The sequence below is a fragment of the Orcinus orca genome, chromosome 1 (genome assembly GCF_937001465.1).
Source record: "Orcinus orca chromosome 1, mOrcOrc1.1, whole genome shotgun sequence".
NCBI classification, from domain to species: domain Eukaryota; kingdom Metazoa; phylum Chordata; class Mammalia; order Artiodactyla; family Delphinidae; genus Orcinus; species Orcinus orca.
Genome location: NC_064559.1, coordinates 211,337,359 through 211,361,612, shown reverse-complemented (window position 1 = coordinate 211,361,612; position 24,254 = coordinate 211,337,359). Strand labels below are relative to the sequence as shown.

The 24,254-nt window shown below is 62.4% G+C and overlaps 2 protein-coding genes across 3 annotated transcripts in view; one reads left to right on the top strand and one right to left on the bottom strand.

Annotated features, from left to right (window-relative positions):
* The first annotated feature begins 4,402 nt into the window (after window positions 1–4,402).
* Window positions 4,403–7,647, top strand: PRXL2B (peroxiredoxin like 2B). Of its 2 annotated transcripts, XM_004272303.4 has the most exons (7): window positions 4,403–4,564; window positions 4,799–5,003; window positions 5,691–5,742; window positions 6,359–6,422; window positions 6,505–6,580; window positions 6,870–6,988; window positions 7,477–7,647. In XM_004272303.4, exons 1-7 carry the CDS (start codon window positions 4,502–4,504, stop codon window positions 7,498–7,500), a joined length of 603 nt encoding a protein of 200 aa, XP_004272351.1. In that variant the 5' UTR covers window positions 4,403–4,501; the 3' UTR covers window positions 7,501–7,647. The 2 variants fall into 2 exon arrangements, with proteins under 2 accessions (XP_004272351.1, XP_033288618.1); XM_033432727.2 differs by lacking the exon at window positions 6,359–6,422.
* A 1,125-nt stretch (window positions 7,648–8,772) lies between these two features.
* MMEL1 (membrane metalloendopeptidase like 1) overlaps window positions 8,773–24,254 on the bottom strand; it is a 32,097-nt gene continuing 16,615 nt past the window's right edge. Inside the window, exons 6-22 of the mRNA XM_049706244.1 lie at window positions 22,093–22,188; window positions 21,621–21,739; window positions 20,971–21,036; window positions 19,440–19,574; window positions 19,268–19,357; window positions 15,096–15,232; window positions 14,646–14,739; window positions 13,312–13,440; window positions 12,809–12,907; window positions 12,308–12,391; window positions 11,836–11,939; window positions 11,498–11,556; window positions 11,172–11,291; window positions 10,565–10,698; window positions 10,402–10,467; window positions 9,763–9,858; window positions 8,773–9,316 (exon numbers count right to left, since the gene is read on the bottom strand). Coding sequence (XP_049562201.1) covers window positions 9,068–9,316; window positions 9,763–9,858; window positions 10,402–10,467; window positions 10,565–10,698; window positions 11,172–11,291; window positions 11,498–11,556; window positions 11,836–11,939; window positions 12,308–12,391; window positions 12,809–12,907; window positions 13,312–13,440; window positions 14,646–14,739; window positions 15,096–15,232; window positions 19,268–19,357; window positions 19,440–19,574; window positions 20,971–21,036; window positions 21,621–21,739; window positions 22,093–22,188 — 1,877 coding nt within the window. The 3' untranslated portion in view covers window positions 8,773–9,067. The remainder of the gene's footprint in view (window positions 9,317–9,762; window positions 9,859–10,401; window positions 10,468–10,564; window positions 10,699–11,171; window positions 11,292–11,497; window positions 11,557–11,835; window positions 11,940–12,307; window positions 12,392–12,808; window positions 12,908–13,311; window positions 13,441–14,645; window positions 14,740–15,095; window positions 15,233–19,267; window positions 19,358–19,439; window positions 19,575–20,970; window positions 21,037–21,620; window positions 21,740–22,092; window positions 22,189–24,254) is intronic.

The following is a 24,254-nucleotide window of genomic DNA, read 5'->3' as shown; positions in this document are numbered from 1 at the left end:
TGGGGTGGGGCTCTGCAGCAGGCAGCCGATCTCCACCCACAGCCGGCAGCCCTGTCCTGGGTGATAAGCCCAGATGTTCATGCACCGGGCCAGAGGCCACCTGCTCCCGGCAGTGTGGTCCCCGCCAGTGCAGGCCGTGACTCCTCAGGGAGGGCCCCTGACTGCCGGGCGGAGCCAGCCCTGGGACCAGGGCCCCAGCGTGGCCTCCCCCAGCCCCGGGCCCGGAGCAGCCTGTCTCCCCGGCTGGGCAGGCCTGGGGGCCTCCCCTGCTCTGATGCTTCCGGCTCCCCAGGGCTCAGCAGGCCCAGCACAGGCCAGCAGGGAGGCTGGCATGCTGTCCAGACCACAGGGCCTTGGGCTCCCTGAGGGTGGCGTTCCCACACTGCCAGGAAGGGGGTGCCAAGACCTGAGCGGGGTAGTCACACTCAGGCATTCCTGGAGCCTGTCCTGGGTCCACCCGTGGCACCCCTGCAGGGCATGGCCAGAGGCAGGGGCTGCTGCCCCATTTCACAGAGAGAGAGACTGAGGCTCGGGGCCCTCTCCCTTAGGTGCTGTACCTCCTGCTCCCAGCGATGACCCTGGGCAAAGAGGAGGTGGCGGCCCGAGTGCAGCCCTGGAGGGACCCTCTCTGTGGGGCTGGTTTGGGGGTCCAGCGCTGTGGGCTGAGGGCAGATCCCCCCACCCCTTCCCTGTCCAGGAGTCCCTCCCTTCACAGCGCCCACCACCAGGGGTGGCATGAAGGCCCTGGCAGGGGGCACAGACGGCAGGAGTGGGCCATGAGCCCTGTAGGGCGGCCCCTGTGACAGAACCAGGCCCAGGTGTCCCAGGAGGGCTCCACGTTCCCCCAGAACGGTCTGACTTCCCCCAGCATGCTCACCAGGGCGTGGGGAAGAGCCCAGGTGCCTTTAGGTCACTGCAGATGGGGTTGTACCTGCCGGGGTGTCCAGTGATGGGGGGCTCCCTCCGGCCCTCCCAGCCCTTAGTGCCCTGGGTCCCTGGGCTGCAGGGCACCGGGCGAGGCTGCCCTGTGGGGAGTTGCTCCCTGCAACCCCAGGGCCTCCATGGTCCACCTCAATGCCTGATCGAGGGTCTGCAGTGCCAAGTCTGTGACCCAGGTAGGAAAGCTGACCCCGGCCCCCAGATCCTGCTACTGCCCCACCCCCAGCATGTGGAGGACAGGTGCTGCCCCCGGCGCTGCCCCAGCCCGCCTCCCAGGGATCTTCCCTGCCGGGAGCCTTAGGCCTGTGTCCACACCTGTCTGACCCCCAGTGGAGGCCAGAGCTTCCAAATGAGGAAACGGAGCAGAACACGACTACGATTTAGAGAAATCCCTTCCAAATGTGATGCTCACATAAGGCCACATTCAGGCCCGTCCGGTCCAGTCCCAGCCCCGGGAGGGACGTGCCCACAGGTCCGTCCTCCGGATGAGCGCCTGGGGCTCAGAGGGCCGGGGGTTGGGGGTTGGGGCGCCAGGAAGGGCTAGTGGCTGCCTCCTCACAGGGCTGGCTCAGTGCTTGGGCGGCTCAGGAGCGAGGCCTCCTGCAGCTGACGGGGAGGTGTGTGTGAGGGGTCTGCAAAGCCCCCTGAGCAGCGGCCCCTCTCTCTGCTGGGTAGAGTCTGAAGTGAGCTCAGGAGGGGTCCCACCAGCTCCCCTCACCTCCACGCTCGGGCCCGGGGGGCTGAAGCTCCCAGCAGGCACTGCCCGAGGTATCTCAGGCGCCTGCGTCCCGGACCCGTTGATCAGCAGGTTGGCCCCTCGCAGTGAACTCGGTTGCAGTGTCCTCCACAGCCTCTGCGGTGACACCCGGCAGGGCCTGCAGAGCCTGGAGAGCCGCGTCCACTTCTGCTGGACACGCTCAGCTCCAGCCCGGCTCCAGCCCCCAGGTGTCCCGGGGACCCAGTTTGTATGGGAGGAGTTGTGTCTCTCTTCCCAGCTTAGCAGGCAGGGCTGTAGACTAAGGACTCAAGACCATCAGAGGCCTGGGAGCGTCTACCCACCCCCGCAGCATCACCTCCAGCTGCGGGGACAGGTATTAATATCCAGCTGGGGGGACAGGTATTAATACCTGGAGGGAGAATCTCCCTTTGGCGGGTCTTCCTGTGGAACAGAGACACACATGAGGAGGAACCAGACAGAGATGTGGGGCCTCTCCCCAGGAGACTGAGCTTTACAGAAACAGGCCAGGCCAAAGCGGACAGGGCTTCTTGCTGGCCTGACCCCCAGGGGCCCAGGACACACGAAGAGATACAGGGGCAAACCTGCCCACCTCCTCCGTTGCCAAACCCTGGTCCCTAGCTCCAATTTGACCGTCAGGCTCAGACAGGGGGTCAGCACTTCAGAGGGGAGGTTCCCCCCCACCCCTCAAGGAGCAGGTGCCACAGAATTGGGGTGAGAAGGGACACTGGCCACTGCCCGGCCGGTCTGCTCAGAGCCTGGAACCCGAGACCTCTCTGCGCCTTGGGGGACTTCGGGTGAGGACACAGCAAGGATTTGCTGACACACCCTGAGATGGTCGCCGACCTCTCTAATTCGGATATCTTTGCTGAGTACCTGCTCCCTTTTGGGTGTGCATGGGCCTTCCCAAAGGCCAGAGCTGGGTCTACACAGGCCGGATGTTGGTGTCCAGCTGGGACCTGGTGCAGACGAGGAGCCCAGAGTAGGGCAGATAAGAGAAGAAGGGAATAAATGAACGAACCAGTAAAGGCATGAAGGACACTTAGGCTCTTGGTGGGGACGCGGCCTTGACAACGGGGCTTCTAACCCTTTATCCCAGTGCCTCTCCCAGCTGTTTGCAGCCTGCCCTGTGCCCCCACTGCCCCCTCAGGGAGGATGGGAGCTCAGAGTTCATGGCTGTGAGTGGGCATCAGGGAGGAAGAGGGCTCCCCATCCTGTCCCCCTACCATTGAGAGATCTCATGACACGGTGGCTCTGGCTCTGTGGGAGGTCCACATCCCTAAGGGGCAAGGAATGCTGGAGATACTCTTGGGGTCCGCCTCCTCTAGATTTGAGGGATAGAGCGTGGAGGGTCTCTGGGCTGTCACTCCTCGGGACCTGAGCCCTGACAGGACCACAGGCTTTGCTCACCAGGTAGCCTTCTGGTTTTCATGCATTGCCGGTATATTATGACAAGTCCCCACAAGAACGACGGGGATGACAACCACGAGATAAATGCTCCAGGAGGAACAGGTCACGTGATGTTGTGCTGCTGGTCCCAGGCTTTGCCTCCCACTCGAAAGGGTTGCCGCACTTTGGAGACAGGAGAGGCGGGATGTGGAACAGCACACGTGGCACCAGGATGCCTGATGCTCACAGCGATCCCGGAGGTACCTCGGCCTCGGGGGCTGCACGGCTGGGTTTGGGAACTGTGGCATTTTCCCCTTGTTTCTCCGTCCCTACTGGGCAAACGGCCCCCTGCTGCTACTAGTTTCTGCATGGCCTGTCCTTTCTGCCTTCAATACCCAGAAACTGAAGTCCTTCTCTTTTTGGCATAGTAACTTGGTTTTGGAGCCTGGACCTTCAGCCACTCCCAGCACCGTCATCCTCCCAGGCCCAAGGGCAGGCTAAGGAGGCAGCAGCACCCCCTTGGGTCTCAGTTTTCCCCCTCTCTCTTGGGAGGCCCTGTGGAATACCGTGTGGTATCAAGAGGGGGACTCCCCCCTCCCCAAACCCAGGGCAGGCTGATTGCTGCCCCTTCATTCTCCAGCCTTGTCCAGGGCCTGGAGCCGTCTGTGGGCCCTGGGGAGTGAGGCCGAGTGCCAGGAACCGCAGTCCCTCGGAGCGGGGCGGGCCATGGCCAGGTGGGACCCCGCGGTCCGAGTCGCCTTGCTCCACCCCTCAGCCTCTCTGCCAAGGGCCCTCATCGGTAAGATTGGGTGATACTGAAAGGTGTCAGAGGGCTGTCGCGAGGAAAAAACAAGACAAATCGGCAAGGCACCTAGTACACTGCTGTTATCCCTTTCGGGTCCCTTTCACCCAAAGTTTGGGGGTTAAAGGCAGGTATTAGCTGGCATGAAATTGACAGTATTTTATGATTAAAGCCAACACGAACGTGTAACTGAGAAAACGCTGCATTCTCATGGATTTTCAAGATGAAACAAGACCACGGGAAAAGCTAAGCCCTCGGACTCCTCCACCAGATGGGACCCCCGCTGGAACTCCGGGACCCCCACCGCTCCGTCGCTTACCACCCCGCACTCCACGACTGACCCCGCCCCCGGCCGGGCGCTGCACTCTGCGCAGGCGCACCTCCAAGCTCCGCCCACTATCAGCGGCGCCATTGGCTGACGGGCTCATGCATATACAAAACGAGTGCCCGGGAGCCTATTTTGCTTACGGGCAGCTGCGGTAGGCGGGGCCGGGGCCGGGGCCGGGGCGGAGGGGGCGGGCCGGGGCGGTGGTCTGGGGGCGTGTCCGGGGCGGAGCCGGGCCGCGCGTAGTACTGAAGGCTGAGCGGACTGCTGGAGAGCGGGCTTGCTGCTGGGGTCCGGGGTGGCAGTCGCCATGAGCACGGTGGACCTTGCCCGCGTGGGCGCGTGTGTCCTGAAGCACGCGGTGACCGGGGAGGTGAGGCTGGACGGGCTCAGGGTGGTGGGTGCGCCCCGGCACCTGGCAGCGGCATCCGAGGCTGGCGCTGGGGCTCAGGGCGGAGCTGGGGGCGCAGGCTGGGCGCGCAGGCTGGGCGCGCAGGCTGGGCGTGCGCGGCGCTGGCCGGGGGCACGGGGCGCGGGAGCGGGGCCGGGGGTGAGGACGTGCGCACGGGCAGTGGTCCGACGGCGCCCCTCACCCGCCCCGGCGCAGGCCGTGGAGCTGCGGAGCCTGTGGCAGGAGCAGGCGTGCGTGGTGGCCGGCCTGCGGCGCTTTGGCTGCATGGTGTGTCGCTGGATCGCCCGGGACCTCAGCAGCCTGAAGGGGCTCCTGGACCAGCACGGCGTGCGCCTGGTGGGCGTGGGGCCCGAGGCCCTGGGCCTGCAGGAGTTCCTGGACGGTGGCTACTTCGCGGGAGGTGCCTGCACTCCCCACCCTCCTCCCCCTGCGGCCCCCCCTCAAATGCCCAGCCTGCCCTGAGACCCCTTCTCAAACTCAGGGCATTCGGTGCCTCCTTCTTGCACAGTCTAGGCCCTTCTCTCTCCAGGAGCAGCCTTGATAGGCTCCTGTGTCCCCTCCCCTCCCCTCCCCTCCCCTCCCCCTTTCCCTCCCCTCCCCTCCCCTCCCCTGCCTTCTCTGGCTGTGGCCTCTACCCGCCTGCCCCAGACATGATGTTCTTCCCACTGTGGAGGGCTCAGTGGTGACTCTGGCCTGCGATCCAGGGCAAAGGTCTTTACTGGGTCAGTTGCCAGCTCCTCGCCTCCCCAGGAGCCAGATCCTGAGCTTCTCCAGATGCTTTCCCCAAGGAGTATCTGGGATCAGAGCCCAGGCTCCGCTGCCTCCCAACCCCACCCCGCTGGACCCCTTCTCTCACAGAGCCCTGGGCCCAGTGGCAGAGTCCAGACAAGTCCTGCTTCTCCCTTTCCACCTGTACCTCTGGGCCTCTGCCTCTCCTCTAACAATGGGGACAGTCAGCCCTGCTCTGCCCCTCCTGGTCCTTGGTGGGCGAGCTGGGTACCAAGGGTGGGCAGAAGGCCGGATGCAGGAGGGTGGGCCAGGGGGGCAGGTGGGCCTGGGGCACCCACCTGTGGCCTCTACTTTTCAGAGCTCTACCTGGATGAGAGCAAGCAGTTTTACAAGGAGCTGGGCTTCAAGCGGTGAGCTGGGGGCTCGGGGCTTCACCGCTCCCTTCTTCCTCTTCTCCCCTCCCCCTCTCCCTGGCCAAGCCGGCTCTGGGGCCATCCACTGCTCCAGCCAGCCCTGCTGGGCTCTCTTTTGGGTGCCGAGTGTCTATTACGGGCTGTAGGTTAGGCTTCTCACCCAGGGCCTCCCCACAACTGGCTGCAGAGGGCACCTGGGCCTAGTGCCCCAGTCAGGGGCCACCCTAGCCACCTCGGGTGCATCTGTCACCGGCTGGCTGCCTCCTCTGATTGTCAGTGCCAGCTGAGCCGGCACCCCCGGGCTCACCCAATCCACACTCCCCACACCCTCTGTGGGGCCCCAGACCTGCCAGCCCACCGGCTGGCTGCCTCCTCTGATTGGCAGTGCCAGCTGAGCCGGCACCCCCGGGCTCACCCAGTCCACACTCCCCACACCCTCTGTGGGGCCCCAGGCCTGCCAGCCCACAGGCTGGCTGCCCCGTGCCTCCTGAGCCCCTGGTGAGATGGGGCGGGGCCTGCTTGTGGGAACTGGTCTGTGCAGAGACTGGGGGCAGGCGCTGGGCTGTCTTTGGTGAAGAGGCAGAGCCTGTACAAGCCAGCCGTGTCTCGGCAGGTACAACAACTTGAGCGTCCTGCCGGCCTCCCTGGGGAAGCCTGTGCGTGATGTAGCCGCCAAGGTTTGTGACGGCCAAGGTCGTGTGGGACTCAGGTGCAGCGCCTTCTGTCCAGGACTGACCTGGCCTGCTCCCCTCCCCCCAGGCCAAGGCTGTCGGCATCCAGGGCAATCTCTCCGGGGACCTGCTGCAGAGCGGAGGGCTGCTGGTGGTCGCCAGAGGTGGGCCAGGGGCGGGGCATCAGGGGCCACCGCAGGGTCACGGGGTCGGGGGTGCAGGGCCACATACTCAGGTGGGAAGGTCTTGATGAACTCGACCCTGCCCTCACCCTCCCTCCCTCCGGCTTCCTGATCTCAGCACAGTTACCCCCTTAGTGCAGTGGCCCAGCTCTGAGTGTCATCCTAACTGGGCGGGGTGTGGCCAGAACAGCTCACTCATCTCAGTAACCAGGTGGGGTAGTGGCCACACAGGGGCACCCTGACGACCGCCCCCCCCGCCTGCCGGCTGCAGGTGGACACAAAGTGCTGCTACACTTCGTCCAGAAGTCTCCAGGTGACTACGCCCCCCAGGAGAGCATCTTGCAGGCCCTGGGCATCTCTGCGGAGGTCTGTACCAGTGAGCCGCCCAAGGTGAGCCCAGGTCTGGGGCGGGCGCTGCGCCAAGAATGCCGCCCCCCGCCCCCCCCCACCAACCCCTGGGTTGAGCACTCGCTGTGGCCGGTGCTGAGCCAGACCTTGTTGGCTTTAGGTGATTCTGGGCTCACAGCAGCCCCAGGATGTCACTGCCACCCCACTTTGCGGTGACGGGCCAGGGGCAGGGTGGCCAGATGGGCAGGCACAGCAGGGCCCTCTCCAGGGGACAGGGGGCTGGTCAGGGGCTGCAAGGCAGAGGAGGGGCCCATCCTCTCAGCCTGGGAGGGCTGGGGTTTGTCCCAGGTGACCGTTGCCCACGTTAGTTTAGCCTGGTGCTGGTGGTCTACCTCCTGTGCCCCGAATGGAGGGGACTGTCCAGCACACTCCTCCTTCTGCTTGGGCCACAGACCCCTGGAGGGTGGGATCTGCTGCTCTTGGCCCCGGGGAGTGTGGCCGGGCTGACGGGGCCTCTGCTGGCTCCGCAGTGTGACGAGGCGTGCTCAAGGTGAAGGCCCCGGGCCTCCAAGGATGTGAGCGGCGTCTCCTGCCCTGGGCACACTGGGAGTTGGATGTGAACAAATTCCAGAATCTCTGGGCTGAGGCTCAACTCTGCCTGGTCTGCAGGCAGCGATGAGCATTAAACTGCACTCTCTGGACAGTGTTTCTTCATTGCCTCTGAGTCTTGCGTCCTTGGCAGCCCTGGCCACCCCGGCCCTGATCGCTCTTGGCGTCATCCAGGCCAGCGGGGCAGTCATGCCTCCCGAGGCGTCACCCTCCCTGCTAGCAGAGTCGCTTTCCCTGGTGGGTTGTTGTTGGTGGACGTGCCCCTGCAGCCTCCCTGGAGACCTCAGGCCTTTGGCACATGTGGGTCAGGGGTCTGAGAACAGGTCCAGGGTGTGGGAGGCGAGGGTGGGATGGGCTCCGTCTGATAGTGAGGAAACTCCCCAAGCTCCAGGCGGGAGCCTGGCCTGGAGGGGTGGGAGCTAACTGGGTTTCCAGGGAGGAGATGGTTTCCATTCCACCCGCTGGAGTCTGGGGGACAGTCGGGGACTTTTAGGGAAAGGGCTGCTCTGCCAGCAGACCCTTTACTCACGTGAGACTTGCCATGTGCGCCCCGCTGGGGGTGGGGGGTAGCCTGGGGGGGATGTCCGGTTCCCCTGATGCCCCTGTCACGAGGCGGGGAGGTGACAAGCACCTCAAACCTAACAGGTCTAGAGCAGAACTCCTGTCCTGCCCCGTCAGGAGCTCTCTTGTCTGAGTTCAGATGACTTTCTCAGCACCCTCCATGCCCCTGGTCCAGGCCTGGACAACCACAGTGGCCTTCTAGCTGGCGTCCCAGCGTCCCCGGCCCCCAACAGAGCCTCTCTGTGGTCATTTAAAAACTCAGGGCAGGTGACAAGGTTTAACCGCTCACTGGCTTCCAGTTACACAAAACCCCAAATCCAGATTCTGGGCTGCAGCTCAGATCCCCCCGCCCCTCTCCTGGAGCTCAGCTCCTTCCTGGGTCAGGATCCCCTCTCCCTACCTGAACTGTGATCCCCGAGGGCGGGCATTTGGGGGCATCATGGTCATTGCTGTGCCCCCGGCAGAGAGACCCTGGGGAAATTGTCAGGAGCGCCCTGCCATTTCCTCACTTGGCCACCAGCAGTCAGCGGCAGGGGCAGCGGGAGAGTGGGGCACTTTCTCAGGTATGTCACCCCGACGGCCGGCCCTGGGCCCTGCTACACAGACAAGGCAGCCGACTGCTTTAAAGCCTTTACTTAGCTCAAGTCTGAAGCTCGTGGACGTCTGAGGAGGACGCGCTTTGGCGAGCGGGCAGAAGACTGATAACCGTGTCTACAGGGCTGCGGTGGGCGGTGTGGATCCTCGCGGGCGGGCGCGGAGGGGGCTCAGGGCCGGGTCGCACTCCAGGCCGGGTGCGGAGGCCGGGCGCGGCATGGGTGGGTTGGCTGCGGGTGGGTCGGCCGCCAGGAGCGGGGTGCACGCCGGGTCCTCGCTGGCAGCACCGTCTCCGCGCGGACGGGGCACCTCGGGTCGGCGGGTGGGCGTGGGCCGCGCAGCTCGGCTTGGCCTTGGCTACCAGACATGGCATCGCACCTTCGGGTGCATAGGGGAGCCCCGCGCGCAGTGGAACGCGTCTGCGAAGGCGGCCAGGTTCTGCAGCGAGCCCAGCACCCTGCGGGTGGACGGAGGAGCCTGAGACAGCGCCGGCCCGGGCGCGGGGCTCAGGGGCACGGGGGCCACTTGCCTGTACTTCAGGGGGCTGTGGACGTCGGTCTTGATGGACTGGATGGCGAACTCGGGCCGGTAGGACCCGCACCACACCTGTGGGTGCATGAGGGGCATGTCTGCGGGACTTGGAGGAGGGGCAGGGGGATGGGGTGCAGGGGCAAGGAGGACCAGAGGGGATGCTACGGGGGCACCGTGGGCCTGGGGAGGCAGGCGCCCCTAGGGCTGTGGCACGGAGGGAGTGCGGCCTGGTTCCTCTCTGGGCACAAAGGAGTCCCGCCAGGACCCCCGCTGCTCCTTCTTGGGTGGGGGGAGGGAAGCCAGCGGGTCACCCCTCTCCCTGCACAGCTACGTCTGAATCTTCCCCGGCTCCAACGCCGCCACCATCCTTTCCCTCCAGGAAGACTTCCTGGCCCACTAGTTCTGGTTCTGCCTGGCTTGCCCGCCAGGGTGTCCCTGGAGGCATGCGTCAGTGGGGGCCCGCCAAGGGTGCAAGTGGGGGAGCCGGTTTCCAGCCAGTGGGGCAGCGGACCGACCCCTACCTGTGCATAGCTGATGAAGAACAGCTGCTTGTCGGTCAGCTGCAGTCCTGGCAGCGGCTGGTCCTTGCCGCCTTCCACCACCCACTTCAGGTAAGCCTGCAGGCACCAAGCGGGTGCTGGGCCAGGGCCTGCCCTCCTGGGGGCAGCACCGGGCTGGCCAGGACTCCAGGGTCCTTGCATTGGGGCGGAAGGGAGGTCTGGCTTCCGGGCCTCCTCCAGTGGGGGTCCTGCCCCTGCAGCGTGGGGCCTCTGAGAACCCCAGGGACCATCGGTAGGAGCCCACTGCCTGGGCAGCCCGCCACATGAATGAGCGCCTGACGGCCAGTGCCCGAGGCTGCTGGTGCAGGGCTGTCGCTGAGGCTGGCGGGCGTTCAGTGACTGTCACTGCCTTACTTGGCAGTGGGCAGTGGTCTCCCCAGAGCGCGGAGGCCTCAGTTAAGGTTGGGGTAAAGTGTGGGCTTGCCCGCCTGTGGCCGGCAGGCTCCCCCAGGGCTCTGCTGCCTCCCTGTCAGATGGAGAAGGGTCCCGGGATCTGCCTGGGCTTGGGAAGGGGTCAGTCCCTGCCGCGCTGAGGGGCCGTCCCTGCCTGGACCTGGTCGCTCCTCGCCCCACCTCCTCGGGGGCCCTGCTTGGACGCACCTTGTAGGCCTGCCGCACCCCTCCATTGTCTGCGATGTTTTCCCCGAGGGTACTGAAGCCATTCACCTGCAGGCGGGAGACAGGATGGCGGGGGTGCCCGGGCTCCCCAGCTCCGCCCTCCCCCAGGCCAGGGCTGCGGTGTGTCCGGGTGGTGGCCGCTCACGTTCTGGTCGTCGGCCAGGTCCCAGGAGTAGTTACCATACTGGTAGACCATGCACTCTGACTGCTTGCGGAAGTGCTGGGCCGAGAAGTTACTCCACCAGTCCATCATGTTCCCGTTCTTGTCGAAGTTCCGGCCTGGATGGGGGCGGGGGGCTGCCCACGAGGCCCGGCCTGTGCAGCGCCAGCCTCTCCCCCACGTCCTCCAGGGAACCCCAGTGTCTAGAGCTCACATGAGCAGAGAATGGGCCCCCTGTCACGGGGCTGCTCAGGCCCTGGGGGATGGAAGGCTTCAGTGGTGTCCATGCCATCCCCAAGGTCAGGGCCCGGGGTCTTGGGTCACAGGACCCCAGAGGCACTGTGGACTAAGGAGCCTTGCTGTGGTGTCCACACTCTCTAAACCCCAGGGGAGGGGAGCGCTGGACCCTGGGGACATGGGGCTACCCTCAGAAGGTTTCGCTGGTCTAGCCCAATGGGAAAGGCAACCTCGCTGGGTGGCAGCTGGAGGCCCCTGGAACCAGGCAGGAACCAGGCGGGGGGCCCCCGCGCAGTGGCGGGAGGGGTGTGTTTGTGACTGGAGGTGCGGCTCTGCCCTCCAGGCAGCCCCGTACCGTTGTCATCAAAGCCGTGGGTGATCTCGTGCCCGATCACCATCCCGATGCCCCCAAAGTTCAAGGCCTGGGGCTGCTCCTTGCTGAAGAAAGGAGGCTGGAGGATCCCGGCAGGAAACACTGTGCGAGGAGGCGGCGGGGGGCGGAGTAAGCTGTGGGCGAGCACACCTGTGCGCCAGGCTCGGGGTGGGTGCACCTAGGCGTCCTGGCATTTAACCTCACGGCCGGGAGGTAAAGGTTATGATCCCCTGCCGCATTTTACAGAGCAGAAAACGTAGGCTCTGAAGGCAAGACGGCAGGGCTTATGGGGCGTGGGGTGAACATACCAATCTGGTTTCGGTTTGGGGAGTAGAACGCATTCACCGCAGCTGCCCCGGTGATCCAGCTGTGATAGACAAGTGGGTCATTCAGAGCCCAGGTCTCCTGGGCCTGCCCTCCAGGTCCCCCTACTCAGCTGGCCAGAGCCCACCCTGACCCATGCACAGCGGTCATGCCACGAGGCCAGCACGGCCAACGGCCAGGGCAGGATCTAGGCCAGTCCAAAGCCCTGGCTTCTCCCTGGGACCCCAGAAGCAGAGGGCGGGTGCAGGGGGGCTCTGAGTCAGACCCAGCGCCCTCCCCCGCTGGCCCATGTGCCCCCCTTCCCCGTGCCGTCCCCACTCACAGGTTTCGGTCCACCTTCTCCCGAAGCTTCCTGAGGCTCCGCTGGGCGCCAGCCTTGAGATTCTGCAGTCCGTTCTCAAAGTACAGGTGCTCCGAGAAGTTCAGCTACAGGAGACGGGTGGGCATGCGTGCGGGGTCCTCGAGGGGCCCGGGGGTAAGGGAGGTCCAGGGCGGCTGGGGACTGGCCTCAGGACTCGCCAGGCAGTTCCAAATGTGGCCCACAGGCCCTGCCTGCAGTGGACTAGGGGCCAAGCCTGGCTCTGTGCACTTACTAGGCAAGATCCAAGTCCCTCCCAGCCATGGTTTCCCCACCTGTAATGGGAGGTGATGCCAGAGCCCCAGCACGCGGCCAGGTGGCTGAGTTACGGACGGATCCACCCCCGGTAGCTGAGGGCCCAAGGTCCTCGGGAGCTGGCTCAGGGGCGGGTTGGGTTGGGGCCAGGGGACGGTGGGGCTGTGTGGGTGGCACGCACATTGGAATACTCCTCGTCCAGGTGTTTGTTCCCCTCCTCCAGGATGTAGTCGGGATACCCAACCTGCTCCTGGATGCTCATGGCCTAGGGAGGAGATGGGGGCCGGTCCCTGCCCACCCCACTGTGGGCATCCTGGCTTTGCCCCCGCCGTGTGGGTAAGGGGCTAAGGGACTCGCCCTCCTTGCAGGCTGTGGGGAGGCTAATGGGGACAGAGCGTGGAAGGGCTCGACCAGAGACCGACCTTCGCACCCGGCCGCCAGCCAGGGGTCTGGGGTCGGGCCGGGCAGAGCTGCTTGGCTGCTGTCACACCAGCCCAGAGGGGGTCCTGCCCCCTGGGGCCGTGGCCGCCCCCGCGCATTGCTGGGGGGTCTCGCCTCTGCCTGCAGCCCCTTCCTGAGCCCCCCACCCCCAGGCTCACTGCCCTCATCTCTGAAGAAGGGGTGGCGACGATTACCCTGTACCTCTCGCACCGGGGCCACCCTCTCCCAGCCTCCTGCCCACCTTCTCCTGGGCCGCCTTCTTGGATGACTTGTCCATCCAGCTCAGCTCGTCCAGGGTCTCCATGAACACTGCCCGCAGCTGGTCGATGAGCTCTCTGACCTGGCGGGGGCGCGTGACCCTGGTGCCCAGCTGATCGGCATTGGGGTCTCTGCAGGGGGCCGCTCCGAACGTGGTGGGGGGTTGGGGGCGGAATCTGACCCCCTGGGACAGGGTCCCCACGGCAGCACTCTGTCCTGGGTGGGCCTAGGGCCTGCCAGGCCCTGGATCCACACCTCGTACAACTTGCCCCCTTCCCAGGCAGGCCCTCAGGGCTGGGGGTCGGGGCCAATAGCTGTTGGGGGCCAGAGGCCTGGGGCAGGCAAGGCTTCCCCGCATCCCGCTGTGTGATGGGGCGCCGGGCAAACACGTGCTCCCCGGTACCGCTGAGCACACAGGCGCTGCTGGGGCGAGAGGTGCCACGGGCTGGTGTCCCCTGGCCCAGGGCGGGGTCGCCGGGCACGCACCATGTTCTTGCTGTCCCTGGGGAAGGCCTCCTTGACGTAGAGTGAGCCCACGGCGCTCTCCATGTTACTGTTGACGTAGCTGACGCACTCCCGCCAGCGCACCTCCTGTGCCGACGTGCCGTACAGCGCCTGGCACGTTTCATTTCACCACGTTTACCAACGTCTGCTTCCCTGGCCTCGGCCCCAGCGTGCCCAGGGGCCAGTGGGGGACATTGGTGAACTCAGACACCCCCTTTGAACACCGCCCCTGGTGTGGGAGGACCGGGTGTGCAGTTTGGAAGGCTGGGCTCCCGGCCCAGCCCAACCCCCGGGTGCGGGTGCCCTGCCCGGCCCTGAGTTCCTCCTTGGCCCCTGTCCCTGCCACCCTGGCCTGGCTGTCTGGCCGACTCTGCTCTCAAGGACTCCAGCCCTACCCCAAAGCATAGGCTGGCGTTGACCTTGGGGGCCTTGTCTAGCTCAGCCGTGAGCCGCCAGCTGTCTGGGCCCTGGTTTTCCCGTCTCCAAAATGACGATGAGAATGTCTGCCCATCTGTCCCTGGGGACACAGGGCACAAGATGGAAATGTGCCCCCCGTCAGATTTCTGGCCCCCAATCGTGGCCCCCTCGGAGCTCTGCCCAGCATCTGGCCACACGCTCCGGGGCTGTGGGGTTTCCTGCCTCTTAGCAAGTCAGTGTGACTCATTCTCTGTCCTCTGAGCTCTGGGATTCAGCTCCCTTCTCCACGCTTGGCTCGTGGCGTCCTCAGCCCAAGACGGCAAAGCAGGAGGCCTGATTGCCACAACGGCTTCTGCCCCCATCTCCCCGATCGGGGCTGGACCCCTGCGTCCACTCGGCCTGTGCCCCCGCAGCGGCCAGAATGACCACACCCGGCGGGACATCGGACTGTGGTTCCCGCTTTTAACACCCCAGTGGCTCTCAGTGCACGTGGAATCCGCATGCTGCTCTGGCCCATGGTTGCCTCCCCCTCCTCCCCGACCTCATCTCCCTCCTTCCCCCATGTGACCCCGGGGTCCCTGCCCCAGGACCTCTGCACTAGCTGTTTCTGCTCCTGGGAATCTGGCCTGGGTCGTTCGTGCCTTGAGGTCTCCATGTTCGCTTTCACAGAGAGGCTCTCCCTGCCCTCACCCCCTCCCCTCACATCCTACTTGCTGGTCTTGAAAGAGCAGATTGTGCTTTGTCGATGGCTTATTGTTAGGCTGCCCCAAGAGGGCGTGTCTCATGAGCCTGGATCGCAGCTCTGATCCCAGGGTGACCTTGGTGCTTGGCCCACAGCAGGTGGTCAGTGTTAACAAGGAAGCAGGCCAGGCTCGGTGCAGGGGCAGGGCATCGCTCACCTTGCGGTAGTTTGCGCGTGCATCCTTGAATCTCTGGCTCAGGCTGCTGATGCGGTCCAGCACCAGGCGCCAGACCAGGTAGTTCTGCATGGTCCTGGGGCAGGAGGCAGAGAGCAGCGGATAGAACAGGTGTGCGCTGTTTGCCCAGGGAGAGGGTGTGGTTTATGGGCCCTTGGACAGCAGGCTCCACACCAAACAGAGACTTCAGGGTGGTGGAGAAAATCTCCAAAACGACCCACAGATACGTCCTGCCTGCCCCTGGATGACTCAAGGAGGGGTTCGCATCTCTAACGTAAGGTTCCACTGGCCACAAACATTTGACCCCGTCATGTCCCTCGCGCCTCAGAGTAATGCTTTATGGGGTCCTCTCCTGAGAGGAGGAGCTGTTGGGGATGAGGAGAGAGCAGGGGAAAGATGCTGACACCTCTTGGGACCTTCCTTGAGCCTCACCTGGATGAGTAGACATCGATGATGTCTTCAAGATTCTGGAGGTAGGGGATGCCATAGACCACCACTTCCTCATCTGGCAGCAGCTCGATTTTGACAGAGGATAGCACAGATTGTATGAAGAGAGTCCAGTTAAATCCCTGGAGAAGGAGGGAGTGAGGAGAAAGAGGGAGAGATGGAGAGGTAGACACAGTTCTTGGGCATCCAAGAAACCCAGCCCCCTCTAAAGAATATTCAAAAAATAAGAGAGAAGGTGCAGGTAATCAGAATCAGGAAAAAGGTGGGTGACATTACTACAGAGCCTACAAACAGTGAAAAGAGATTATGGCAATATATTGGAAAATCCAAGTGTAATGGAAGAATTCCTGGAAAAACACAACTCGGCAAAAAATAAAGAAGAGATAGAAAATATAAATAGTTTCGTATGTAAGAAACTGGATTATTTAATTTAAAATATTTCCACATAGAAATTTCCAGACTCATCTGGCTTTTCCAGTGAATACTATCTGACATTTAAGGAAGATATACCACTAATCTTAAACTTTCCAGAGAAGGAAAAAAGAGAAAACTCTTTCAACTTGATTTATGAGACCAAGAATAACCTTAATACCAAAATAAGGACATTAAAAGAAAAGAAAACAATAAGCCAGTCTCATTTATGATAATTGATACAAAAATTCTAAGCAAAATATTAGCAATCGGAATTCATCCGTACCTATATAAAATGGATAATGCAACACAGCCAAATTAGATTTACTCAAGGAATACAAGTGTGGTGTAACATTTGAAAATCAATATAATTCACTATGGTAACAATACAGAAGGAAAATCACATGGTAATTTCAATAGATGCAGATAAGGCATATTAAAATTGACTATTCATGAAAAAGATTCAGCAAATCGAAATAGAAGTTCTGTAATCTAATAAAAGGATCTGTACAACAGCAACAGTGGCAACAAACAAAACCCCACAAAATTCTACAGCAAACAAAATTAAATGAAAGCTTGCAAAATGTTGCAAAGCTTTTCTTCTGAGATCAGGAGGGAAACAAGATATCATGACTTCAGCCTTATGCTGAAAGTCCTAGCCAGTTCAATAAGACAAGAAAAAAATTAAATCAATAAGGATTGAAAAGGGAAGACATAAAACTTATTTTTTACAAAGGACATGATTCTGTGTCTATAAAATATTAAAGGATAAACTGTTAGAACTACTACATGCTTTGAGTAAAATTGCTGTATACAAAGTATTGCTGTATCCTAGCAACAAACAATGAGAGAAATTGCAAAATGATACCATTTACAATAATATTAAAAAAACAAGCACCTAGGAACAAATGTAATGAAAGATATGTAAGGCCTTGAAGTAGAAAACTATAAAACTTATTGAGAGAAATGAAAGAAAACATAAATATATGGAAGTAACTATATGGAAGTTTCATGGATCAGAAGACTCAACCTTGGAAAGATGTGGCTCTTCCCCAAATTGATGCTTAGATTTCAAGCAATCCCGGTCAAAATCTCAGCAGCATTTTGTGTGTGTGTGTGTGTAATTGACTAGCTGACTTTGAGTCTTGTAAGAAAATGCAGAAGATCAAGAATAATTGATTTGAAGAACAAAGTTGGTAGACATCAAAACTTACCACAAAGCTATAGCAATGGAGGCGGTAGGTTCCGGCACATGAATAGACAGACCATTGGAACAGAGGAGAGTTCAGAAATACACACACAGGTGCAAACGCACAGACCCAGACATGCACTAGGCACAAGCGTGCAGAAAGGCACTCGGTCTTTAATCAAGTTGGCACACAGCGCAATGGCTGATGGGGGAGTCTTCTCAATAAATGGTGCTAGGTCATCTGGACAGCCACAAGGAGCAGATGAAACAATTCCTTCTCACTGTACATAAAAATCAACTCAGGGTAGACTGTCGACCTAAACAACCTTGGCGGGCAAAGATTTCTTAAGCAGAACACAATGAACGCTAGCCATGGAGACAGGATCCATCCGTCTTTGGATAAATTGGACTATTTTAAGCCCTCCTTTAAAAAAAAGAACCAGTATGAAAGTGAAACAGTAGGCTGCCCACTGGAAAGGACATTTACTACACAGACACTACCAAGGGGTCACATCCAATGTATTCAGAGAACTAAAAGTCAGTGAGAAGAAGGCAGATATCCCAGTAGTGCAGATGGGCAAGAGACCTGAGCAGACACTTCACAAAAGGGGGCCACTGATGGCCAGTCAGTGTGAAGTAGTGCTCAGGGAAAGTCAAATCCAACCCAGATGAAATTCCGCAACACGTTCATCTGCAACACATCCCTAGATGGGCTAAGACAGAAGAAACGAGCACCGCCAAGCACTGGAGGCGGTGTTTCACACACTCCTGTTGGGGAGTGTACATCTGTATGATGATTTTGGAATGACCTGTGTCCTAAGACCTGGCCACTTCATCCCTATGGACACCTGACAGAAATGCTCGCGCGTGTGTGCCAAAAGACGTGCATGGGAATGAGCGTAGCCACATCGCTCAGAAAAGTCCAGAACTGGAACAGCCAGAGGCCCAGCAAGAGAAGAACGGGAGCACAGCTGTTGTGTGTTCTTAGGATCGATCGCGCAGGGATCAGGGTGACTGAGAGGCCGCCGCTGCCCCAGCGAGAGGTGTGACGACGGTGAGAAGCCGTCTCACCTACAGAACGTAGGAGAGAGCAGCCCGGCGCACGCGTGTGGTGGAGGCCGGGTGATGGCTGCTTTGGGGAGGAGAGCAGGGAGGGGGCTGTGTGGATGGGCTCACGTGTGGCAATTCTAAGCTCTGTGAACGCATCATAGTCCAGACACCGCGAGCCCTGCGTTCCTGCACGTGGCCACCCCTGCTCCGGGGCGTCTCCGCGGCACCTTCTGGCCATCTGCGTCCCCCCTTCCTCTCACTTCCCACGTTTGGTCCATTTGCAGGTCCTGCTGTTCTCCCTTCCAAATGAATCCACGAGCCACGCCTCTCAGCCCTTCCGCTGCCACTGTCCCAGGCCGCCACCTGGTCCCGCCTAGGCTGTGCTGCAGCCTCCTGACCCGTCTCCCTGCTTCTGGCCCTCAGTCCCTTCCCTGTGTCCTCAGCAGCCAGGTTCTCTTCGCTATGAGTCAAGTCCTGTCCCATCAAAGCCGGTGCTTTCAAAATGGCCCCAGAGGCCTGACATGGCCCACCCTCCCTCCCCGGCCTCGGCTCGGCCCCAGCCGCCCTGCAGCCCCGGCCTCAGGACCTTGGCACTCACTCGCTGTTCCTCTGTGCCCGCCTTGCCTGCCCTCCGACACACTCTGCAGGCCACATCTCTTTTTCCCCCACCCAAGCCCTGGGCGGGGGGCTGCCTGCTTCGTTTATGGATGGAGTCAGTGCCAGAGCACGGCTGGCCCCTCAAAGTGCCCGCCTGGGAGGGGGCGAGCTGGCGGGCGGTGCGGGGTGGTGTCACGGCAGGCCAGCGCTGGGAGCCGGGAAGGAAGCGTGGGGGATGACGGGGCCTTCTGGGGCGCCAGGTGCGGGATCCCCGGGCAGGGTCCCCCCGAGTTCTCGCGTCTTGTTCTGTGGCTCCACACACTTAGGTGTTCTGGTCACAGGAAGGACATTCAGGCCCTGCCTCTGCCGGCGGGCTCCGTCCCCAGCTGCACCGTCTCCCCTGACCTGGGCCCCGGTCGCCGCAGTCAGCTGGCGGTGGCTAGAGCCACGTCCAGACCCTCCTTCCACAGGAGGAGGCCCCTCTGACGGCTCAGGACAGGCTGAGTGAGTGCGGGGCCTTGGGGGGCGCAGGGCTGAGCTCCCCCTTCCCGGGCCTGGCCAGCGGTAAGGGAGGGTCTGAGGGTCCGGCCGTGGGGCCCTCTGTCAGGGCAGAGCTGCGCTGGGGCCCCGAGCCGGGCCTGGGGACAGGAAGCCCCGGGCGGGGGGCCTGCCCGACGCGGGCGGCCGAGTCAGCAGCCCCTCGCAGGCCGCTCTCCTGCTCGGAAGACCTGGGACGCCGCAGCCAGCACCTCACAGGCGGGTGGCCCCACGTCCCCAGGCAGCCAGCTGACACCTGCCGTCCTTGTGTGGACGTGTCCCTGTTTGGGTGACCGGTCCTGTGGGCCCTGCTTGGGGTGGGCGTACTTGAGGCTTAGGGGAGAGCGGCGGGGCGGGTATGGCTGGGGCTCACCTTCAGACCGAACTCGTTCTGGAGCTGTTCCAGGTCCATCCTGTGGTACAGGGCGGTGACGTCGTGCCGCTCCTCCTGTGGGGCCGTGGCCTGCAGCGGGGCGGGTGGTCACAGGGGCGGGGCGGCTGGCCTGATCCCCCCAACCCCGTCCGCCCCCGGTCCGCGGCCTCACGTTGGCCAGCTGCGTCTCCAGCTCCAGCACCTGGGCCATGTCCTCCCGCACCAGGTCGCTGTTCTGGGGGAGGTTCATGTCCGCCCGAAGCATCGTGGCCACCGACATCATGAACTGCAGGTAGGCTTCCCGTACCTGAGCCAAAGGGTGCAGGACACCGTCTGGCAGCCTTGGGCACCTTGGCCCCCACGGAGCTCTCTGTGGGGGTGGGGTGGGCATATGCCACAAAGCAGCCCTAGGGATGCTCAAAGGCTTGGGGGTTCCAGACGGCCCACGCCTCCCAGACCAGGGGCCCTCGGCGCTGGGACTCATGCTGCTTGCAAGCCGGCGGGTGGGAGGCTGTGAGCCCCGTGGGTGGACGGCGCCTGCTCCCCACACCTGCTGGATGGGCTGCTCGCCGACCCACAGCCAGACGCTCAGCGCCGGGCTCCCTGCTGCCTCCCTTCTGTGTGTGACCCCGTGCCCGAGCAGCTCGCACGGGACCGGAGACCTATTCCAGCGGACTGCACGGCTGCATGTAAAGTGCGGGGCACACAGTAGGTGCTAGTAAAGGCCCAGAGCCATCGGGCGCCAGGGTTCGGGTGGGCTGCCCTAGCCAGGCTCGCCTAGGCCGGGCGTCAGGAGCTGGGTCCTGAGGCTGTGCGTCCCTCCTGGACCCACCTTCTTGGGGCCTGTCTGGTGGGGGTTCCTCATTTGCAGGCAGGGACCGCAGAGGCCACGCCAGTTACTTGGCATCAGGCTGGGCTGATGCCGCCAGGCTGGTCTTGGCCAGCAGCTGCCGGGTCTGATCCGTGGCTGCCAGGCGTGAGCCCTTCCAGGGGCCCCAGTCCCTGCTGCTCTGAGCTGGGCTCCTTGGGCTGTTCTCCCAGCCCCACTGCCCACTCCACGGCTCCTTTTGGCCACGCTTGTCTTTTCTCTTGGCTGGACCCTCCCAGCCTAGCTCACAGCCCACCTCCTCCACGAGGCCCCCCACACTGCTTCCAAGCCGTGGGCCATGTCACCTCCTGTCTTTCAGTCTGCTCCCCGGCCTTCCCCCCCGACTCCCCCCTCCACACCCCCCGGCCCTGTCCCGCGCGCCTTGCTGCTGTTCGGTTCCCCATCTCTCTTCTCCCGGGTGCAGGAGGAGGGTGGCTCCGGGAGCAGCCTCAGGGCCCGGGTGGCCTGCACTCAGACCTCTACAGGCCACGTGCAGTGAGCCGGCGGTGTGGACCGCAGTCCTGCCCTGGCGAGATGGGGATGGCAGGTGTGCCCCTCGGGGCTGCAGGGCTGAGTGGATCCCCGAGCCTGCCCCTGGGGGTTCAGGGACACCCCTACGATGGTGACAAAGGCACGGGTCCACGTCTGCATGTCCAGCCCTCAGTGCCGGGCTTGAGCCACGCAGGTGGCTAGCTGAGGGGCTGGTGTCGAGCGACACACAGGGAGCCGGGCCACAGGTGGGCCCTGGAGTGACGTGCGGAGGGCGCCCAGAGTGGAAGGGGCCGGCGGGAAAGCGCCAGGGGGGCAGGTCCAGCGTCGGCTGCCCCTGACTCACTTTCTGGTCGCTGCCCTCATTGAAGTAGTGCTCTCGGGACGGCATGCCCAGGGTTGGCTGGTCTATCTGGAGACAGAGCGTGGGACCCTGGGCATGGAGCTGGGACACCCCTAGCCTTGCCGAGGTGGGCCCAGCCCTCTCCCCTCCACCATGCTGTGCCTGGTGGGAACGGGCGCTCCATCTGGAGCGTGTGCAGGTACTGGGCCCCGACCCCTGCTCTGGGGCTGGACTGCAGGTGGGCTGAGGGGTGGCCAGGGGGTGCGGGCCACCCACAGGGCCTCGGACAGCCCCCCTCCCAGAGCGGAGTGTGTGTTCCACGCGGGGTCCTCTGTGGCCTATCTGTGGCCAGTGGTGGCTCTTTGAGGTCGGGCTTTCTGTGCTGCTGCCAAAGGCCTGGACGGACCGTCCCGAGGACCAGCTCGGCACCTGGGCCGCCCCTCTGGTCAGGACACGGGCCCCGGAAGGCCCAGCAGAAACCCAGACCATCGGCACAGGTCCCCTGAGCTGCAGGTGTGGATGATAGCAGGGCCCTGGGAGCATTTGCGGGCCACCCGCCCCCGGTGGTAACAGCTGTCTCCCCGCTGCCCTGCGGGAGCCCCCAGCCAGGCCCAGGGGACCCGGCCTGCCCGGCCCCCCGGCGCGGCTCGTACATAGATGATGTGCTGGCTGGAGTTCTGGTCGTCGTTCCAGATGAAGAGGTCGATGAGGACCCGCCGGTTGAACTGCGCGTTCATCACGGCCAGCTGCTGCTCCAGTTCCCACCGGGCGCCTGGGGGCCGGCACCCCGTGCTGGAGACCTGTCAGGACCTGGGGTCCTAGCCCAGCCCCTCGTCCAGAGTCCATGGGGATCAGCAGGGCCCGGAGAGCAGCGCTGTGCGCCCCCCACCCCCCGAGAGCAGGGAGCAGAGCCCACGCTGAGAGCCGGGGCCCCGGCCCTTCCCTAGGGCTCTGGAAGGGATGCCCCTCTGCAGAGCGGAGGGGCCCAGCCGCTGGGAGCCCGCCAGCAGCTGCTGCACACTCTCCGGCTCGGGCCTGGAAGGCCCAGGGGCCCCCGCCCATGCGAGGCCGCCACCAGGCCCAGGGCCCCCGCCCATGTGAGCCTGCCACCAGGCCCTGCCTTACCTACACTCTCGCTCCACTTGTCCGTGGCCACTGGCCAGCCTCCTACCGCCTTCAGGATGTCCAGCAGGGGCTGCGAGTCTCGCTTTTCTATCTCACCTGAGAGGGGAGGGAGCGGTCGCTCACCCGATGCCCTGGCGGGGAGGTGGGGGGCGGGCGTGACGCCCGCCGGCACAGGGACCCGCGGGGATGCTGACGCCCAGCACGGAGCCTGACCCTCCCGGTGCAGACTCTGCAGCACAGGACACGCAGGGGCCTGGAAAGAGCAGGGACGGGACGCAGGCGGGAAAGGGGCCTGGGGTCGATGAGCACAGGCGCCACCAGGACAAGGGTGTGGAAGGGAGGCCCCGAAACTCAGAGCAGCCCAGGCGGCACTCTGGAAGGCCGGGAACAGGCAGGGGCGGGGGTCCACGCCGGCGGCTGGGAAGCCCGCGTGCCCTCCAGCTCCAGCGCCGGGTGGACTGAACTGCGGACAGAGCACGGAGCACAGCTTCCCAGCATGGGGGCGCCCAGGAAGCTTGGGAGAACTTGGCACAAGAACCCGCGAAGGTGGGAATAGAGCTGGCCTGCTGCTGACGGGGTGGAGGCTTGGGGCGGGGAGGGCCTCGCCGGTTGGTCGCTTGACCTGGGGGGGCGGGCTGGGAGGGGGGCGGTCCAGGGGGAGGGGGGCGGCTCCTAGGGCGCCCTGATGGGGGCCGGGGCCTGGGGAGCGAGAAGCAGGGTGTCCCACGTGGCTGGTGGGGGCACACTGGGCTTGCTCTCTTGGGTCCTGAGTTGGGAGCAGGGACAAAACCTAGGGAGCTGCCAGGGCCGGGTCAGGTCTGCCGTGTCGGGCAGATCGTTACAGGAGTTACTGTTTGGCTTCCTGCGCAGGTTCCTGTAGTGACGGCCTGGCCGCCTGGCTGCAGACCGGGGGTCAGAGTTGTATTTTTATACACGGTCTGGCCCTGGCCCTTTCGTACATTTGGTCTCTCAGGCCAGAAACTCTATACAGGTGGGAACTTCACCTGGCAGGTGCTGGCCAGACTGGATCCCGTGACCTCCTGTTTCCATGGGGAGGAGAGGAGCGTGCCAGCCCAGGACCCCATGGAGACACCCCGATAATGCTGGGGGCCCTACAAGTCTCGCTACTAGGTACACCAGAAACAAACCCCGCCCTGCAGGAGACCCCTGGGGAAACAGCCAGCCTCAGACCCTGGTGCCGGGGAGGGGAAGCGGCCCCCAGAGCAGCCGGAACCACAGGCTGGGTTTGCAGGCCCCCAGGCAGGCGCCTAAGGGAAGACGGGCCGGAGGGGCCCCAAGTGTGTGAACCTCTTAACAGGAACCAAAGCACTGGGAAACTCCCCCCCACCCCTGCCGCACAACACACACATACACACAAACACACACTCAGACATACACACATACACACAAACTCACACACACATAGACACGTATACCCACATACACACATACACACCATAGGTAGAATGCCCATATACACACATATATGTACACACACATACACACAAAACACATAGATACACACAGACACACACATGGACACACACACATATACACACAGACACACATATGCCTACACACATATACACATATATACGTACCCACATACGCAAATGCATACACACATGCACATACAGACACACAGACACACACAGACATAATACCCATATACACACATATGTACACAGACATAGACACACACACACATACAGGCATACAGACATATATATATACCCAAACACACACGCATAGACATAATACACATATACGTGTACACACACATACACATACACACATAAACACATACACATACACACATATTCCTACACACATGTGCATATACACACACAATAGACATGCATTTGCATCTACACACACACAATACACATATACGTGTACACACATATACACACAAAACACACACATACACACAGACACACAGACACACAGACACACAGGGTAAGATTTTCTCTCGATTCCGCCTTCAGTCAGGCTCCTGCACCTTCTGCTGGGCCCATCACAGCACCTCCTGGTAAAATCCAGTTTTAGCAAGAACTCTGCGTGGTCGTTTTAACGAGAAGTCCCGCTGCCCCTTGAATATCTGATCCCTCTCGGTAGCTGACCGCAGTCCTCGCCCCTCACTGTCCCCCAGGTGATGTCTG